General features: G+C 38.6%; 1 protein-coding gene across 5 annotated transcripts in view; it reads right to left on the bottom strand.

Annotated features, from left to right (window-relative positions):
• The window catches only part of MYZAP (myocardial zonula adherens protein), a 43821-nt gene that overhangs the window by 14386 nt on the left and 8030 nt on the right, over positions 1-21405 (bottom strand). For 4 of the 5 annotated variants that reach the window (XM_088062963.1, XM_014251213.2, XM_088062965.1 and 1 more), the window contains exons 3-10: positions 13916-14074; positions 11570-11662; positions 9068-9181; positions 8050-8202; positions 5710-5835; positions 4714-4842; positions 2961-3046; positions 744-849 (exon numbers count right to left, since the gene is read on the bottom strand). In XM_088062963.1, coding sequence (XP_087919089.1) covers positions 744-849; positions 2961-3046; positions 4714-4842; positions 5710-5835; positions 8050-8202; positions 9068-9181; positions 11570-11662; positions 13916-14074 — 966 coding nt within the window. Of the gene's footprint in view, positions 1-743; positions 850-2960; positions 3047-4713; positions 4843-5709; positions 5836-8049; positions 8203-9067; positions 9182-11569; positions 11663-13915; positions 14075-15054; positions 15073-21405 lie in introns of those variants that run through there. The other variant, XM_088062964.1, reaches the window with a different exon arrangement.

Here is a 21405-nt window from a genome sequence, read left to right as displayed (position 1 = left end):
TGAACGCCCATCCTCTGTGCAGTAGGAGGCTCATCTAATAGAGCTGTCAGTCAGCTTTGTAAAGCTCCAATCTAAACTTATCCATTTCCCATGTCATTCTTTCCACTTGGAGAAACAGAAATGTTTGCAATTACAGCCTTCTGACTGCAGAACAGTTTCCTGACACATAGGTAGCCTCTAATCTAAAGCATCTATCCAGTAAATTTCCACTTAAAATTTTACAGGAAATGGCAGCAGCTAAGATGATGTCCCCAGACCAGGGTAAGAAGAGATGAGCAGTGAAAAACTGTGCTTGCTCACCTATTTCTGTGAAGAATCACAGTAAACAAACAAAAAGAACCCCAAACAAAATCTCCCAAAACCACAAGAACAAAACAATAAAGGTCAGCTTTTGCCTTCCACTTCTGTACAGGAAGGAGACAGTTAATGATTAGACTGCATCATATCAGAGGTGCCCTCTGAATGATTCAAATTGAGCTGGAAGTTGTGTCACATTTTCTGAATACCCATGAAGAGATACATAATCAGTGTCAGCCTAAAGATCACAGTATATACCCCACAGCCACTGGATTAAACTGCTTTCGTCTACTCTTTCTGCTTCACTGGCTCCAGATGCTTAACTCAACTTCCACAGTAACAAAGGTGGCATAAGGCAACTGCACAAATAACACGGTTATCTTTGGATTATGTACTAAAATAATCAGTGCTCCCCGAAGACTCCAAGTTGTTTTACTACATCTCACCTCCTCAACCATATGCTTGACTTTCTTCTGCTGGCAGTGGACCATGTCATCCAGATGCTTGATCCGCTCTCTCAGGCTGGCTGCTACCTCCTCCAAATGCTGTGACCTGGCAAAACATGCAAGAATCAAGCCTGTAAGTGGGGAGCTATGCAGTATTAGCAGAACAAGAACAACCCCCACAGTCCACCATAAATCAGGACAAGCAAGTCAAATTGCACCGACAGATGTCAAATTGTCCAAAGTATATTTTAATGTGATCTTAGTCCAAGTGGCTGTCTCCACCCAAGTTATCTCACCTTTGTCTTGCATACTGACATGCTTACTCAGAGCCTGAAGTGCTGACAATTAAACAATGTGACAAAACCCGTCTCAGTGAAAGGCTTTTAGACAACTAGATCTTTAGCTTCAGAGAGAAACGTTTATCGTGACATACTACTACCTGCAAATATCTTGGAAATGTATGCTAAACAAAAGCCAAGAAGCAGATCTGCTTTCAAAGCTGTCTTACTGCAGGGGAGCCTTGAGTCAAGAATTTGGCAGAGCTGCCAACAGCAGTAGAATGCTAACTGGAATAGTATTAACTCCTCAACAGTCAGCAGGAATGCTATGAATGGTTTAAATTTGTACTCTTCAGATAGATTCTGTATTTCTTCAAATCTGTTTAATACAGAAAGTAAACTCCCACAGAACTCCTGACACAAGTTGGTTTGGCAGCTTGTCAGAAAAGTAGCTGTAGAATATGCAAGGAAACAGGAGTGAAGCTTTTCCATAAGTTTTTGTCTCTTTGGACATGGAGTCTCCATTGTTATCTGAATGTCCAGTTCTTAAAATTTGTCAAAGAAAGCAGTCGCTTGCTTAAAAAATAAACTGTGGTACTCCTAGGTTCAGGATTGGACAGAATTTGAGAATGGGAGGAGGGGAATCAAAAACAAAAAGGCTTTTTTCATCTTGGTCTGTGCACAGCAGAAAAAAAACTGTAAAAGCTGCAAATAGAAAAACCATTCTAAGACAAAGCAGCAGATGGCAAACTGTAAGACATGATTCCAGTGAATGACTGAATTGTATGCTGCTTCCCCCCAAAAGAGTCACTATTAACAGTGAAGTACTCTGCAGAAATGTAACTGCAGCACTTTGACAAGGACTCAAGAAATTCAAAGCATTGCTGCAGGTTTTTCAGTTGTGCATATTAAAGTCTGACAAAACTTTATATTTTGATTGCAATTGTAGCACATATTTTGTAGCTCATTGGAAGATTCAGGATCTTAAACATTGATATCATTGGAGAAATGAAATAGACATCCTTCCTAAGGTGGAGCTCAAGTGTCTGATAAGATACAGACAGGCAAGGACAACTTAAGAATAAACCAGCATCATCTAAACACAGATTCATTGCTTGCATGGCATAGATTGCAACTCTAAGTTTGCTTGCATTGCACAAATTTCTGCTTGAACACTGCCTTTACCCTTTTACTGCAGTGTAACTTTTCACACTGAAAAGGATTCACTGAAGCAAGAAGAGTGTGTGTTATTCAGAGGTAAAGGAAAACAGCAATTATCTTTCCTCTCCATATTCTATGTTATATGCGAGCGACATCTGTTCACTTGAAGTTATTATTTTAACAGGCTGCTGTGAAAAGCCATTCTTACCCTGAAACCAGAGAAGCTGGTCACAGATCAATACAAGGCACTGAGAAGTTCTCAGCAGGGACCTCCTTTCATGTTTATGCTTCCCAAAGAACAGCAGGATGCCCAAAACCTTAAAACTGAATTTCTGGGTGCCACAGAACCATAAGTAGTAATCAAGTACTATTGTTCAGTCTGTGGTTATAATTCATCTTTACCCACTCAAGCAGTGTCATATAAACCTTTGAGTTTAGATAGTGAAAGTATTCATAGTCAGGATCATATTCCTCTGAATTTGGGAATGCAGATTTAAAATGCATGCCACAGATATGTCACAGCTTGTTATGTCTACAATGGACTTGGCACATTTGCAAACAACTTTTCTGAAAAGATGCATGAAGGTCATCGTTGCAAAATATAATTGTTTCAATATTTTACATGTAAATAAACCTACATTCAGATGAACAATCCCTACCAGACTGCAGTTTTAACATTAGAAAAGGCAAAATTCAGATGAATTGAAAAGACAAAAACAAAAAAAATCCTGAAATTTCCTAGCAATAGAAGAAGTTCCACAGGCAAGTCATATCTCACCTTTCACTGTTGGAGTTGTTTTCAGATTTTGCTCCAGATATTTGTCGTTCATTTAATTCAAGTTGTTTTTGCAGCTGGTGACGTTCCTAAACAAGAAAAGTTATCTTTCAGTTCTCCATGTATCAGAATGTAAAGGCTTCACAAAGTGTATTTCATTGCAATTCAAAACAAGACTTGTGAAATTAAAATAGAAACTGATTAAACAAAATTAATGCATTTTCTATAGCCAAAGAACACAGAATACATAATACTAAAATAAATCCCAGCTATGCATGGACACAAGATCAGTTTTCAATTTCCTATATGAAGATGTACAGTTGTACTTGAAACAGAATTTTTTCAATAAAAAGATGAGTCATCAAAACCTTTACATAAATGTCAAATTGTCTACATTAACACTCCAAAAATCCAAGACTGAGATAAAAGGTATTTCTGCCTTTTCTTCACCCCTGTTTATTTTTAAGTGCTTGTAAAGATCTGTGAGGACTTGGGGTCTGAGTCAAACAAGTTAACAGAGAAGTGTAAATGTGTTATCCACCTTGATGGCAATTTTAGAGGCATTCAGTCTCACTGGGTGAGTATCAGCCAGATAAGAGCAGATTAAAGAACTAATGTGAAGGAACTCATTTGTACTTGTGAACTGCACTGCAATCCTACATTCAGTGCATAATACTTAAAACTTGTAGGCTGAAGCCCAGATTAAGTTAATGGAGCCACTACAGGGGCACATTAAGCTGAGTAATTTCTCAGTGTAATCATTAAGTCTATTAATGGATTTGCAAGCATTAGACAAAAGGGGCTCAATGCACATTGGACTAACCAGTCAAGCCAACAAGTCTGGCTTATAAAAACGTATTTCTCAGCAGATACTGATAATAAATATGTATTACAATAAAGTGAAATTGGTGAACAAAACCACTTCATTTGAAAGAGCAGAAGACTCCCTCCACTGACTAAAACACTCTCTGCTCCTGTATTTGAGATAGTGACGCATGAATCTTTAAAGATAATGAGATGCCTGCCATTGAATGAAATGAGAAATGCCAAAGTACATCCAAGACCATTTCATAGTCACTGCAGCCAAGGCTGCCCTTGAGCTTCACATTCCCCAGCTCCTCCTTGCTGGTGAGAACAAGGTCCAGAACAACACCTCTCCTCACTGGCTCCTCTATCAGCTGGAGAAGGAAGTTATCATGAACACATTCCAGGAACCTGGACTGCTTATGCTCTGCTGTGTTGTCCCTCCAAATGATGTAAGGGTGGTTGAAAATCCCCATGAAGACCAGAGCTTGCAAACAAGAGTCTGCTCCCATTGTCTGTAAAGGGCCTCAGCCTTTCAGTCTTCCTGGCTGGGCAGACCCCACTCTAATGTCACCTGTCCCTGCCCTCCCTTTAATCCTGACCCTGTAGGTTCTCCACCAGCTTCTTACTCATCCCCAGACAGAGCTCTGTGCACTCTATGGACCTATCACAACAACATCTCTAAGAGACTCTAGGTCATTTATGATTATTACTTGATTAGGCTTAGGACACCTTGCACACTGAAGGGACACAGAATGGTTTTTAAATTCTCTTTTATCACAGGGTCTCTATGGCAGTCCAGGTGCATTTACTGATATAAATACAGTAACTAAGATGTAGAAACAGCAGTGGTATGTCACTGAGCAGGGAACTGAGCAGCAGAACAATAACACGTGAAATTTCCTCCATGCATGTGTGCATTTCTTCTCAAGGCAGCAATCAGCTCTCATACCTCTTCCATGCGTTCAATCAGCCGGTCCAGCTCACCAATTCTCTGGTCTTTCTCCTGTATGCTTGTTTCTGTAATCTGCATCTTCTTATTTGCCTCCTCAATAGCCTTCAGAAGCCGATTTGTTTCCTCCTACAAACAAGAACATTTACAGTCCCATTATATAATAATTATATATATTAACCTGGAATATTTCTTCTTCTTTTCAGCTATAGAGCCATGCTAATAGCTCTTAAGGAGATCAAAGCTTTTCACTACACCTGCTCAGAAATCTGGAGGAGTTATGACCCTAAAAGTGAATTATATAGAGCAAAAGATTGGGGGTACTTTGAAATACACAGGCATTAGTAAAGCATTATTATGACAATCCAAGAAAAACTTCTACCCATTTCTGAGATAGCTGATTTCCCTTCCTTTTCCCTGAGGATGCTGTTAAATAACAGCATGAGAAAACTATGATGCTGCAAAAGACAGCTTTCTAAACACCATAGTTGGCCACATTCAGCTTTGTACTTTCCTTACATGTAAAGCATTATGAATAAAAAGGAGCATCTATCTTCAATCTCCATCATTATCTATCTTTATAATTTAAAAAAATACAACAACTGACTACTCATAGAAAGGTTTAACTTGAGGGGGAGGGAAATTGGGGCACAGGGGAGTTCTTGCTCCAGCAGCATCCAGTGAAGTTGTTCCCTTTCTCCTTCTTAAATTCACTTAAAATTGGATATTGTATTTTCCTTTTATAGAGAATCAGAAGTCTAAAAAAATCTAATTACCCTATTTCAGATTTTGAAATCTAGATTATCATTGACATTACTATGCTTGAACACATATTTTTCTTATTTCTACAACCCCAAAAGTTTGGAAAGCTTAGTAACTATGGCATGACTAATCACAGAGACAGAAGCAAAGGAACACACGTCAACTCCAGAGAATGAAGCGATTGAGAAACTACATCCAAGCTAAGTACTGCTCTTACAGACTGGCTGTACATACCAGGAGCATTTCTTTCTCAGCCTTGTGTTTCTGTTCCTCTTCTCGCATTTTTTCCTCATACTGACTATACAGCTTTCTGGTCATCTCTCTCATGACTTCAGCATTGGCTTCCTGTGATGATTCCACCTATGAGAGAGGAAGGTTGCCCACAGAAGGAAGAGAGCTCCCGTGATGAGAAAATAAAGAGTTTGGTTAAGCTCCCCCTTGTTATAAATCTGACGGTGCAAAAGTAGATTTCCATTTGCATCAAGGCCATTTACAGCATTCTGCCAGTTTTCACATCCTTTGAATCTGTAGAAGTTACTGTTCCATCAAGTTCCATGTTGTCTGAATTAAGCTCATTTAATCATTGCTTATCCAAGATCAGGCCATGCCTCTTTGCTGAACCTTTCTATAACAGCCTCCAAGTCACTTGGCTTGTTTCCCCATTGAAACAATACTGTCTCCCCCCACTCTACTGAAGCATGGACTAGAGATGGACTACACTCAGCTCCTGTTTCTAAATGACCATGAACACTCAAAGCAATACTTTATTGCAGTACCCTCCCTGCTCTCTCTTGGTTTCATTCTTTGGAAAGGGATGAACCCTGAAGGACTCCACTTTTACTGCAATTGTTCCCTTTGTGATCCCACCTAGGCCAGCCCTGGGGCACAGGTAGTGACCTGCACTTTATGAGGGGGTGGAGTTTAATGAACCTTCCAAATTTCAGGAAGCCTGAAAGAATAGTATCATTTAGAGAAAGCCAATTATTAAACCACAGATTCCATAAGATACACTGAACTGGAATAGGATCTCTGGCCTTTTATTTCCATCATTCCTTTCCTTATACCTTGAGCAATAAGGATAATAAAAGCAAGCATTAAAAAGTGGATGTATCAGGGCATCTGTAATAATACACTTAAGCAACATCTTTACTCATAAGTTATTACAGATTTATGAATAAACCAAACCTCCTTAATAAGCCCCACAGGTGTGTTGTGTTCTCCACCCAGAATGTAATCACAGTACACAGTAGTTACACCAGCCTCCTAGATCCCTCACCATCCTCTTACATTCACTCCTAGAATGAATTCCTAGATGTCTTGGTACTTTTTGAAACACTATTTTATATTTAACTGTCAAAGACAGTAATGAGGTATATTATTCACCAACTTGGTACTAAAACTGAAAATGTGAGGGCAGAATTTACACTTCTGCTGTGTAAATGCAGGGCATGTATTCTGCAGAGCTTGATATGCTTGAAGATAAACAAACCTTTACACATTCAGTTGAACTGAGACTTAAGCTGCAGTTCCCTGCTCTGAGAAGCAGGCATACCTCTTTCCCTAACTTGTTGGGGCATGTCCTTAACATCATAGTGAAGCCCAGATTTCTGTTTTAGAATCTTAATTGCATCATCTTTGCTTCTGTTACTTGGCTTTTCCCTCTTTTTATTTCCTGCTGACAACAGCAGGTGCAAAATACAGCTACTTTTATAGGCTGTATATATTTTCCTCACTGTGAGAGGAAAGCAGAACATGAAGGGCACTTACGTTTTCCTGTTTAACCATTCATCATTAAGCATGAGTTCTAGTCACAAGCAAAACAGCCAGAAAGAAACATCTTCTCTGACAAAATTAAACATGAATATAACTGCAGTCACCTCAACTTCAGAAACTTTACCAAAAATAATAAAAATTTTCAAAATTTGACAAATTCTGATTTAGTACTATATGCAAATTGGTCTACTTTGAGCAATTTTAACAGAGACAAAGGTTTCTGGTTTGGGGGATGGGATTTGTTTTATTTGGGTTTTTTTGAGATTAAAGGAATACATTTGGCTGATGAGGGGAGAACATGGTCAAGCTTTCTGTCATATTAAACCTTGCAGTTTGTGTTCTATTCCCTTGCATTTCTTTGAAAGAAATAGCTTAACTCTCTTTTGAAGACGCTTGCTGTTACCTGCTGACCACAAGCTCATAAGACTCAACTGACTACCTATTAAAAATGGTGCAATACCAAAGAAACTCAACACCAAGAAATTAATGCAGCAATGTGTAGAGTTGTAATATTCCTTCAATTAATAGGAATGGATGCTAATAACCACTTAATGGTTTGAATTTTCACCTGTCAACATCTTTGACTCTTATGTTATGTCCCATGTTATGGGAAGACTGCCTGTCGCCAGCTCAGATTCTTCCTTATTAAAGCAGTATTGATTCACAGGAATAAGTGAGCTTGAGGGCATGACAAGGGCATGAAGAATGAAGAACCCTTTACAGATAAGGCCAAGGAATTAATTTAACATCCACCTAATGTCTTTACTGTGCAGTATTTTTAGGGGAGTTTATATACCACACCTTTAATTTCAGTAACTGATTTTCAATTTGTGCCGTTTCCAGTTGCTTTTGCTTTTCTCTCAGCTTTTCCATAGATTGCTCATGTGTATGTTTTAAATTCCTTATTTGTTCCCTTATGTCAGTGTTCTCCAATGTAACATCCACTAGAGTTTTCTAGGAGAAAGAGGCAAAGCACATATTAAAAATCAGAAATAATTTGATAAATTAATATAGGCAAGAGATTATGAAACAGACAGCACATTTAATGAGCTTTCTGACATATTAATGCAGCGTGAACAGTTTTGCAAGTTTTAACATTTAAAATTATGTCTTTTGTTGTTGCTAGAAGGTATTTCCATGAGGAGTATGCTCAGTGAAATCAACTCCTGGAACACTACTAAAAAACAAAAAGGAACACAGATAGATTTCAGTATGAATAATCTTCCCTTCTCTCCAAGGGCCATGCCATACATACAAAATGCAGTGGACTGAAAACAGAAAAGTAATGTACAAGAATGTAACATACTTGTTACATACAAGAAAGCAGGGACATTAAGTAGTTCAGTTAAGATAAATGAGAATTTTGATGTCTTTATAAAGAAAATTAATTCCCACCTTGTCCCTCCCCCTGCATTTCACAGGTATATAAAATCTCACAAGTGTCTCCAAACATGACACTTAATTTCTGTTACCAGCTGAAGGCGGAACTAAGTCAGTAGATGCACCATTTTGCACTACACAGACCAAATCACATCTTCACCTTAGATCCTTCATAGAGACATGACTTGTGGTATTAGTCTGCTGCATATCAGTATCTCTTTATATCACTTTATTGTACACTATTTTTAATGGTTTTTTTAAACACAAGAACTTCTGGAACATTTTTGTTTCCTAAATCAGGTGCTTTAGATATCCACGACAGTACTTCATGGTGTTGCTTAGTGTTAGAATCTGTATCTGTCATCCATGTTTTCTGTATGCTTTGAAATCCATATTAGAAAAGGCAGCTATGAGCTGGGAAGCAGCTATGAAGATGTACCTGCAAGTCTATTGATGCTGATGTCAAGGAGCTGTTCATTTCGCTAAAGCTATCTAAGGCTGCAGCCTGCACTCGCACATGATTCTCTAAGGATTCCTGATGAGCATTTGTCACCTGAGCAGGGAAAAAAAAAAAAAAAAAAAAAAAAAAGAAGTTTTATATAGAATAATGATCAAGTTTACCTATTCTTTCCAAGAGAGCTAGAGAAGAGAAAGACACCAAGGTCGTTTTCACGGTACTAGGATGCTTAAAATATACAGGCTTCAAAGTATATTCTCACAAACAAAGAAACAAAACTTATAATTCAAATAATCTAACAGAAATTGGGCACGAGTATCTAAATTTATTGTTAGTCCGCAATCATTGTATAAGCTGTTCTTCTTGAAAGGACAAGAGGACAATTGGCAGTTGTCCATTCAGAAATATTATATACATAGAGTGGGCAGATTGTAAAAATTCAGAGTGAAAAGCAGAAGAATGCAAGAAATAAGGAAGCCTAGAACTGTGAACTGTAGAAAAGCCTTAATTAACAAGGAACTGACTAATCAGGTACATAAAGAAGCAACATCAAGAAGACGTAAGGATGAAACGGTACAAAGCAGGGAGGGGAAGCCAGAGGGCTTTGTTGTGTGAAAATTAGTCATTTTCTGGTATGTACACACACACATGCTAAAAAACTGAGGGGGGGAGCAGTGGTGAAGACACAAAATGACATCATTCAAGAAGAGACCAAAACCCAAACAGTGTAAATAATTACAAATGATCCAATAATAAGGAGGAAAGGAGTGTTACTAATGGAAGCCAGCCCAGCTCACATTCTTAGATGGATCAGATTTGTTTCTTGATAAAAACAGAAGAGCACCAGGGACTGATACAGGGGACAAGTGTGTTGTAACCAAGCCATACACAGATTAGGTCAGCATAGGGAGCAGAGGCCAAGTAGTCACCGTTAAACGTCTATAAACGTGTGCTCATGTAAAACAAATGAAAGCAGATATGCTTTGGATGGATTAAGAAGGTTACAAGGTAAGAACTTGTGTGAAGAAGCCCAGGGCAGGATATTGGAAGAACAAATTTCAAACAAACTTTATGAACAAAAAGTTGTCCTGGAAATAGGTAAGATAAAAGCACAGTGACTGAAAGCCGAAGAAAAGAGTATAGAAAGGATTTTAAACAGGAGTCGCAAATAGCACAAAAGACAACAATAGTCATATAAAACCATAATCAGCTCCCAAATAACTAACCAAACAAAAAGTTCATGTTATTAGGAAGAACAACACTTGTGCTTCCTTTCAGGCAGTTTAGAGTATTAAAAAAAAAAGAGAAGGATGTTTCCTAATGTGCCATTTAAGTCAGAAGGAAGCTTCATGAACTGCAAATTTTCTGCAGAACTAGATATTCTGACAGAGCTGGTCAGAAACCCTTAATTAAGGAAGAATTTCTGACTCATGCAGGATTTCTACTGGTCTGACAGAAGTTCTGGAAGTGCAGGATATCATCACTGCTATTCAGTGAAGATCAGCAGCAAAGACAACAAAGCTGCACCTGAATCAGCATTTACTACATGCATGCTGGGAAGAGAGTCACTCTTGTTGGTAGCATTATGACTATTTAACTCAATTTCTGCAAACTGTGTTTTCTCTCTTCCCCTCAAGTCAGGGGGATTTTTTTTCCTCTTTTTTGAGACCAATTGCACAGAATGAAAGTAGCAGTTTACAGCACATTCTGATTTTTGTACCTAATACAGCATGCAGGGAACTGACAACCTCCAAATGAGAATGGCAGAAGGGCATGTCAAGGTCACAGTCCCTTGAAGTCAGAATACTTTTAATTGCCAAAGCTTCCTCTGAATCAGGGATGTGAAAATCAATGCTTAACATAAATTCAAAGCAAATTTTCAGGGAGACTTTTTGGATCAAACAACTCAGCAGTTTAATATGAAGGCTATTTTTACAGAGTGCAAAACCTTTTATTGCTAAAGCAGCATGTCAGAAGAAAGGTCATTGAATGACCATTGAAATGTTCCGTTAAAAACCAAAAGGTAAGTAATTCTTAGCACTTTAATACTAATGAATATTGCTACTTCTTTTACTTAGTGTTTAAGCAATAGGTTCAGTAAAACAGAGCAAAGTGTTGAAATGACTCAAAGTTATCTGTTTTTCCTAATTATCAATATTATTTATTCGGTTCACCTGGAAGCTGTTACATCCATCTCCACTAATTACCAATACACACAGGCAATGGTATCAAGATCATTCTTTTATTTCCAAGAATTTCCAGCCAGTTACTAATTTCACATGCAAAAGCATCCCTATCCTGCTTTACCTTCCTGGATGGAAAAATAAATTAAGAAAAGAAATTACAGATGTCATAATACAGTAAACTGGAGTGACTGGAGTGGTTTGGGAGATGAGTTCTGTTCTGCTAAAGTAAAAGAAATTTCTAGACAACACTGGGACAGTTACTCCCATTTGCTTTCCCTGCAAATGAATGGATACTTACTTTCAGTTCATTTGTAAGCTGCTGTATTTTTCGTTTCATTTCATCATATTCACCATACATTTTCTTTCTTACTTTTTCCAGAGTTGCTCTCACCTGGTGTCAGAAAAATCAAACGCCTTTGTCAAAAATTTGGATTATACTATTTATTCAGTAGGACATGATTTTTTTTTCTCTATGTTCTTCATTGTCACTCTCTGTAATTTCCATTGTTAATCTATCTCTGCATAACAGCAATTTTTTCTCAAGAAAAAGACAAAAACTTAAGTCTCAAGACTTGTCTACATAGGCATGATACAAATAACTGTCGCTATGAGTAATTCTAAACTTCTCTGTACATGCTTAAACACTTGCAAATGAATAATTTAAATAAATTCATTTAAATTAAATATCCATAAGTCATTCTAACTTGATTACTAAATGAAATTAATAACTAAATTAAAATTAATTTGATCATTATTGTTTTATTTCTGAAAATAAGGCACAGACTTAATATACACCCATACTTTTAAAAGCGGTTGGTTTCCCCTGGGTATCCATTGCAGATAAACACTTTCAATTTCAGTCTTTTAGACTTGTATCTAACTAAACAACAAAGTAGCTTACATTTACCAATGCAATTTCAAATGTGAAGAACAGAGAACTCAATTTGATTTCAAGAACCATGGATGTAAATTATTCCTTGCCTTTCTAGAAAAGAACCCTCAAAAAAACCCCAAGCTGGCTTCCAAGTTTGGAAGTTTGGAAACCCCAAGTTTGGCTTTACATGCCACTGCAATTATGTTTCTCTACAGTCTACATAATTCAACCTCTTTTTTTTCCCCTTCCTCACCTCTTACCAAACACAGGCTGGTTGCAGATCATGTAGGGCAGTGAGTTTACTGTGTCTGCACAGTGGGGCAAGGTAAATTTCAGCAGGGGATGTTTTTAGCAGCTCTGCACAGAATCCCCACCACTGTCTCCCAGAAAGAGGGGCACTGGCCACCAAACCTATACAAGGAGTGATCCCAAACCACCCCTTGGGATGAGGAAGAGAGAAGGGAGCTGACTCCTGCCTGGCATGTCAGGAAAGAAGCACTCACCCTGTGCCTCCCCATGCACAGGCACACTCTCTTGCAAGATGCAAATTTGACTCAGGCAGAGGAAGCTGTCAGCAGCTCTGACATGGCCCATCATTTTTGGTCTATTTGAGTCAGCACATATACAGCACAAGCTGAGGACTCTTGTTTAGGATTCTGCTTTTAAAGACAACACTACTCTGGCAGACCAAAGATCACAAATTAGCAAAGCTGAACACAGCTTTCCAGAAGATGGAAGAGCAAAAGACAGCATGGTTCTTCCCATGTCTTTCCCACTTTTTCCTGAAAGCATCAGTACCCTGAATGCACAAGCTGTTCACCTGGTCTGACGTGTCCCTCCATAAGGGACAGACAGGGGCAGCAGGGAGATGGTCTCAGCCCAAGCAATCCCCAGGTACCACAGACAGGGCAGTGCCAATTCACCTGCCCCTTGAACCACTCCAGCAGGGCAGAGAAACTACCCAGGCAGGAAAACAATAGCCAAAGCAGCTTGTGTGCCTCGCCAGCACTGCAGCACTGACAGACCCTGCCAGTCCCTAACCTCAGCAGCTTTAGAGTGGTGAACTCCGCGGAGCACACATGATTACAGTGCTTTACACTGCTCCATTGACTCAGGGTTCCTCCCTTGTCTATCAACCCAGTTTGCACTTGAATCAGTGTAACAGGATAAGCACTGGCCAACAGCCTCCTGGGTGGTGATGGTGGATGGAAAGAGGTCAGATGATTTGCCCTGAGGTAATTAGGGTGTTACTGCCACAGTCTGAGAACCCATGGGCAAAGAGATGCTGAGTTTCAAGAACAGAAAAATCTCAAGCAGATCAGAAATGCAGTTTTTGTTTTTCAGGAGATCTTCTGCCAACTGAGATAAATGAACAGGCACAGAGAAAGTAGTACAAAGACATCCTTATTAGGCTGACTATTTTAAGGCTGCCCGAAAATATACCCAAGTGATTTTACTATGTCACCTAATTTAGAAGCCTTTTCAAAGCTGGAGAGTTTGGGGACGGGTGAAGCAGAGGAAGAGAGAGACTTCACCCTTTCAGGTGTCTGCTTACATAGTTTCTTCCATCAGCAAGCACAGTTCCCAGGTATAGAGCATGCTTTTTTCCCAACTCAAATACTACCAAGGCCAGCATCTAGCTTCAGAGTAGGTTCCCAGTTCAAACTGAGCTGTTGGTCTAGATATCAGTCATCCCATTATACTCTCACAGCTTTACATGGATATGTGGAAAGGGTATTTGACAAATTTTGAGGTGAAAATGTAACTCACTTCTTTAATGTAATTCATCTCCTCTTTCAGCTGGTCAGCTGACCAGCCATAAACCACCATTTCTCTCTTATGGTTGTTGTCAGTTCGGTGCACAACACCATACACCATCCCATGAGAGAGCTTCCCTGGAGACATCCCATTTGGTACGTGGTAGAGCTCCTAAAAAAAAAAAAAAAGTCAGTACTAGATTAAAAAAAAACCTGAAAAAAACCACAGTAACTTAGAGCCAGGAGAGACACCAATTGTAGTGAAAGCACAGCAGTACATATGAACACTAACTCCCTAGCAGTTTGGAGCCAACCTATCAGCCTTCATGTTTTTGGAAAGAACAATGACCAACTTATAACTGATAAAGAAAACAGAGATGTCTGATTACCACTGCCTTCAATGGAAGTCACGTAGGCACAGCTAGAGACAACAGCTGGATTTGTACAAGGAGAGGGAGAGGCATGTAAGAAAAGGTTAACCTGGCTTATTTTCATTCAATGATGGTACTTTTCTGCATTCTTGCAGAGCACTCAGGTCTCTAGTTCCCTCTAAACTCTTGCAACCACAGAATTATCCCTCATTTCCCAAACTCCTTGCTGCAGGAAACAAAAATTCACAAGTTTACTCAAAAAACATAGAAAGCGCTAAGAAACTGAAATTAAAACCTTTTAGGCAGTGTTTTTTAAAAGAGAAAATATCTGTTTCTCTTGATAAACAAAGCAGAATTTCAGTTTGTATTTAAAGTTAATTAAGAACCTCCAAAGCAATCAAACTCATTTCAGGTCTCCATTTCTTTAACAGATGTTGCAGAACTGACATTGGAAGAGTTACAGCAAAGCTATGAAATAGCATTTATGTGGGTGTTCCTGTGTTATTAAGTACTGTAGAAGGATGAACCTTCTAAATCAGGTCTTGCTATGTAAACAGAGGTTGTTTTAAAAAGCCAACATTTTTTATTTGAATGATCTGCAGAAATTTGTGAAATGTAATAATCGCGTGTCTTGCTTCAAGCCACCCTTCACAGGCTTCTCTTGTTCATCTCATCAATACACTTCATAAGGAAAATATTCATGCAAACAGCAGGAATCATTTCCCTCAACATGTAAATGAATATCCACAAGCTCAGATCATCACCTGACCTAGCTACTCACCTCTCCTCCCTCCTAATCAGCCCAGGGAAACATCCTTCTGTCTCAAGCACCTGAAATGAGTCAGGCCTCAGAACTACTCATTTCTCTTCTTGATTACAAGGAATTTAAACAACTACCTCAGATGAAGACATCCACATTATGACTTTTTTTAAAAAGGGGAAAATATTCTTACTGAATGTGAAATATTTGCAAGCTAGGAACCTAAAAATAACCAGTGATTTCTGAATGGAAAGTTAGAATGAAAAGTTTGGAAACACAGCTGTTACTGATAAGCTTTGCACATTGTTTTTTAAAGGTAAGCTCTAGAAAAAAATCAGGTATAGATGATTTTACTGATCTTTCTTATGCTGGATATACCAGGTACAGGTACACTTGAGGACAGTTACTACATTGACTTTAGAATATGTTTTGGTTTCGTTTTTTTTTTTTTCTAAGCACTGTCTAAACTCTCTTTGACATCAGAGGCTTAAAGAGACAAAGCTCAGCATGGTATATCCGTCTGCAGCTGCATCCTAGAGATCCCCAGTCCTTACCATGATGGTGAAGAGAGGACACCATCTGCAGCCTAAAGCAGCAGCACTCAGTTTTTAGGAGCCAAACCAACACAGCTATGCTGGCAATATACGAATAAATTCTTCTTTAGGCAAGGGGAAAATGAACAGGAAAATTTACTTGTATTAAGAAAAATTGATAGAGACAGACATCTGTTTTATATTGTGTCCTTTCCACATGGCACTGACAGATTTTCCTCAACACTGTAAATCCTACACGCTCTGCCTTTATCACATCATTAATAGTATAACCACGTTGCTGAAACTCTGGGTGTATGTGTGTGCAGGGCTGTGAAGAGAACAATCACAAAGCAGACACCTGGTAAAGAACATTTTAGGCACAGAACAACAAAGCTGTGAACCATCCTGAAAAGTGAAAAGAAAGCTCTAAAACCACTTAATGAAGAAAACATTGGGCAACTAGCCCTACTTTTACATGACATAATTTTGCACTTAAGCTTCATATCCTCAAAATGAGATGTTTCATAATTATGTATTATTGGGGGTTTTGTTTTGCTGTTTCGATGCGCAAAAACAAAAGGCCTACACTTTATACTTAGATAACAGAAACCAGATAGGGACATGACTCAAAATTATTTTGTGTTTGTTTGCTTCCAGGTTTGTACAGTTTCTTCATAGTTCATTGCAGCTCCTCCCCTGCATCTGGAAAAAGGGATTACACACAAGTTTCCATCTTCCTGATAACAGAATGAATAATCACTTTGATTGTTTAGAGGTTACCAAGGCACCAGACACTGAATTCATAAATCCATGCCCTTTGCCCATGATCACTCATTTTTAATGAGGTGAATAGCTGAACACCCGCAATACCAAGGTCCTTTGTGCCTCTGAAACATTAGCAGAATTGTCCAAAGTGCTGTTTACAGGGTTCTGGCATAAAAATTCTGACCAAGTTCCTTATTTTTAGAATATTATGAACACATTCCTAAGGAATGCTTTGAAGGATTCCCTCACCCCTCTCCCAAAAAAGACCTGCAAATTCAGACCAATGGGTTTGCAGCTAGAGAATCACCCATGGCACTTACATATGTATTTCAGAGATGAACAGACTTAAATTTACATTATAATGGACAGTACATGCAGGATTAGGTACTGCACAAAGGCAGACTGGTTACACATCTCTTGCAACAATGCTAAACTTGCCTGTTATCTGTATTTGCACAAGCCTCCTAAGATGCCTTTGTTACTTCTCTTTCAGAAGATTAAAAGACTCTCCATCATCTGCTGACTGTTCCAGTTCAATGTGCTACTAAAAATACAGGATATTGTTTTTACCCTCTCTTTATTCTTCCATTCTATCAGAATCCCCAGGCAAGTGCCTGTTAAAATTTCAGTTCTCGCTTGTTTTAAAGATGTGTGAGCCAACACCTACCCAAGTAACTGTTCTCATGTTTCCTTAACCTTTTTCATTGCTGCTCTATTCCAGACATGCTTATCTTCTACTCACACTTTTCTGTTTAGTAACTTTTCATTTCTTCTCGTGACCAATAGTTTCAGGGTTCTGGATAAATAACCAAAAAAGACCTGATGCAGTCTACTCTTAGAAAACTCTTCTGAATGCAGAGATTTGAGATTTGAGACTTCCACCTTTTTCTGTTTTTCTCCCTTTGCTTTTTTCCATTTCTGCCTCGTAGTCTGTTCTCCCTCTGACACATCCTCTCTCCCATGCTTCCTCTTTCACAAATCCTAGATTTTCTACATCCTCCAGAACTACAGAACAGTTTTTTTAAAGTCAAACGATTCCCATTATTTTACTCTATGTCCCATACATACCCACTCTCAGAACTCATATTTTTCCAAGCAGGTCCTCAATGGTCTCTGCTCTGATCTACACTGAGGCATCTCAGTGAAGGTAACAGCAAATACAATTGCAAGTAAATACTGTAAAGCTAACTGGAATAGTGCTTTAAGATGGAAGGGTTCGTTAGATTAATCAACCATTGTTGCTTAAGGTCAAAGTATCAGCCAAATCCCTTCTAATGTGAGCTAATGATCTGAAAAGGCAGTTAGATTAGTCAGTTTGTGAATATTTCTTTGTACCTACAGTCAGTTCCAAAGACAGCCCAAGGTGACAGCAAGGACACATCGTGTGGATGCTCACACATCCTGGATCAGCCTCCAGGAACACGTCCTGTCTGTGCTGCAGCAACAGACAGCTGCGCTTGGTGTGATCACACAAAATGTACCAAAGGAGCACAGACTGTGTTTACCTAACTAATAAATATTTAAAACAGAAGCCTACACCCCAAGGTTGCAAAAGTCTTGATAATTACCATGCATCCTGTTTATGTCTCTGTCCAGAGAGGCAGCACAAGTAGCATGAAACAGGTGAAGACATTACAAAACCAAACCATAAATTTAAGTTTTTAGCTGTTTTTCCTATGGCCCATGGTTTTATTTGCATTATGTAAATAACACTGAGGGATGATCTGCTTCTAAATCTACCCGTTTTATAAATGAAAGTCAGATAGGCTCATATTTTATACTTCTCCCTGACCCAAAATTGAAAGTAAAAGCACAGAAGACACATCTTTTTTGAGAAAAAAGGACATGTAATGTAATGCTTAACACAATTCTGTGTTAAGTATCCCTGTGGCCTTGAAATTTTCCTGACTCATGATCTTCTGTTTACCTACACCATCAAAAAACTTTTAACAAGAATTATATCAGTTAAACGAGGCCTTATCTTTTCCTTAACAGCCACATTCCAGGCATTTCTAAAATAACCAGTTATCTTTTACCTGTTCACTAGTTACACAAGGAACGAAAATATTCGTGCTGTTACTGAGGTTAATATTGTCTATTCAGTAAAATTACACATTTATAACATTGAGCTCACCAAGAAAACTTACTATGCTCTGACGAAAGGTAATTTTGTTTTTATATCTTTTCATATCCCTCTACAGCCCATGAAAATCATGTAACATGTAGGAATATTTTACATTAAAATAGTATAACAATAGGGAAAATATGCCACAACAGACATGAGTGTTCTTAAATTCATGAAGAATGCAAGAAGCATCACTATTCCAACTTTGAAGCTCCTTGGATGTTGAATTTAGATGTCCATCTCAAAAGAGAAGTGGCAGACATTATACAAAGTCTTATCTAACCCATGAAATCTGTACACAGAATGCCTGTGCTTACACATTGGGGAACTAAGATACAACGAATACAGCAGTAACCTCAGAAGTCAGTGGAATTCTGTCTGTATTTTTATGTAGTGCTGGTTTTAACAAAGGTGTTGCTTAATTAGTACACGGCAAAAATTAAGCGACTAGTGCTGGAGAGACTGAGAAACAGAAATATCACCTGTAGCAGATAAAGCACATTTTTTCAGGCACAAGGTCTGCTCTGCTGACAGGAGTGGGCTGGCAGCAGCAGAGAAAATAGGCACTGTCCTAGATTCCATCTGCACCACAGCCCCACATTGACTGCACTCATATTCTTGAACCAGGCCTGACACAAGTTTCTGCTTGATTCTCACCATGATGTACAGAAGCAAATTCCCCTTCTGGCTTCTTTACAGCCTATTTTTTTTTTTTTTTTCTGGGGAAGAAAAAAATGTTTGCTATGCTTCTGTATTCTTGCTTAGGAAATAAAAATTATTTTACTTCTTAGTTGTGATGCTTAAAAAAAACCAAGAAAATTAAAGCGTTTGAGGATACATGCAGCCAAAGTATCAAACTGAGTTTAAGACTAAACACTGCTCAAACTTGGCTGAAAGCCACAGACAGTAAAGTGACACAAATTTCCAGAGTGTTATCTCATTTTCATTTTCTTGTCTATATATCCAAATGAAAAAGAAACGTCTGTCTATACATATCTTCACATTCTGCCCTCAGAAGCTTAGCTGTAGCTTCCAATGACACTTCCAAATTTAACCATGACAGTGAAGAAAGAGACTGATGGATGAAAATAAGCCAAATCCCAAACAGGGACACTACAATTGTCTGATAGCCCTTTATTAAGCAAGACAAGAGAGGCTTCAGGATATGCAGATTGTGCACACAATCTGACAAGCACAATATTCCTTTGTACTTCATGGTGAAATAAACAGCCTCACACTGTCACCCATTGTCTATGATGGACAGAAATCATGGAACAGAATCAGAATAGTTTGTGATTCTCTCTACCTAAAGTACTAACAATTCAAACAACCCAACCAACTAGTCCTTACCTGTGAGTTAAGTTCTCATATGCTTCTTTCAGGGTATCATATCCTAAATATGAGTATAAAACAGCCAACCTGACACAAACTCACTCCCCCTTCAGTTTTTGAGTTCAGTCTCTAACTCTGTACCATCTGCCAGCCTTTCACAAAAGACAGGGGGAGCCCACCCAGTACAGTATTGCCTGCAGCAATTTTGTTGCACCCAGATCCATCATTTCATTTTAATCTCTTACACTGTTTCATTTTTATTTCACGGATGCATAGCAGTAAAAAAGTTAATCTATAAATTTACTGCACTGATACAGATTGAACAAAATACAGCACAAATTTCATGAGAAGTCTGGACTCCAACGAAAAAGGCTAAGGCAAGAGCTGCCAACATAACTGATAAAGAACCACTTCTGCTCTGACATCAAGCAGTAAAAGAAGTTATAGGAAGGATCAGCCCCTGAAAGAGCTGGTGTGTGGTTCATTAGCTGATTCTGCAACTGAAGCACCTCCAAATGGTACTGAGCCTGAGACATGCAGAAAAGCAACAAACACAGCAAGCCGTCACCGTGTCACATTAGGGCAGCTCAAAATCACCTCCTTCTAGTGAAAGATTTGAAAGAGCAGATTACAACCAAATGTCACGCCATGGTGTATTTATAGTTTTCTGGCATTCCTTCCGACACTGCAAGGTCTTTTCTCTCCTCCCTCAGCAGCAGAGGCAGAGACTTGTCCTGCCCAAACAGGAGAGCACCTGCAGCCAGGCTCTGACTGCCTGACTTAGTTGAGCAATCCAGCAAAAACTGTGCAATCCCAGACATTACCCCTGCAGTTCATTTCTGTAAATCACATTAATGTGCTTTAAATACCAAAAGCATTTTTCCCATCTTCCATTCCCATTTTCTTAGGAGTCAGCAATTAAAGTCAGCATAGGACTCTAGATTCCAACAAGGGCGGTGATGTTAAATTTGATTATTTTTTGCTGAAGATGGATTTTTTGACCTTAAATTGTAAAGTCCAAGGCAGAAAAAAAGCAGTTCCCTAATTTCAATTATCCCTATTTCCAAAAACGGGGCACAGTTCTCACAGGACAGTGTGGGGATTATCTAACATTGGTAAAACTTGTTCTCAAAGTGCTTTAAGCACTTTCATTAACCTGAAGTCAGTTGAACACAGGTGATTAGCAGACACCTGAACATTGTTTTTAGATTTTTTTTAATTAACCTGTGCAGTAAAAGGATCACAGCATGACTAGTCATGAGGCATGTGTGCACTGTAAGTTAGTGTAAAATGAATTTGACTAAAGCAATCAATAGCACAGACAATAAAAATCTACAGGTAATTCATTGCTGTCTGGCTTTAGAGACATGAGGAAAAAACAGTTCATGAGCAGTGATTTTTTTGTTGCTATTTCCATGCACTATGGCTATACTATCTGTGGGGTATTTTTTTTAATCACAGAGAAACTGTAAAATACAAGTAGTTGGCACAATTCCTCAGTGTTTTTTCATTGCTATGAAACTGGCTGAATAGATCCCATCTAGCTCTGAATTTATAAGTCTTTCAATTGTCTAAAAGTACCGAAATTTAGAAACTACTCAGAACATACATTATTTA

The sequence above is a fragment of the Pseudopodoces humilis genome, chromosome 16 (genome assembly GCF_049639895.1).
Source record: "Pseudopodoces humilis isolate 2021_Gansu_Grassland_sample_001 chromosome 16, ASM4963989v1, whole genome shotgun sequence".
NCBI classification, from domain to species: domain Eukaryota; kingdom Metazoa; phylum Chordata; class Aves; order Passeriformes; family Paridae; genus Pseudopodoces; species Pseudopodoces humilis.
The sequence above is the reverse complement of the archived record's forward strand: the minus strand, read 5'-3'. Positions and strand labels throughout refer to the sequence as shown.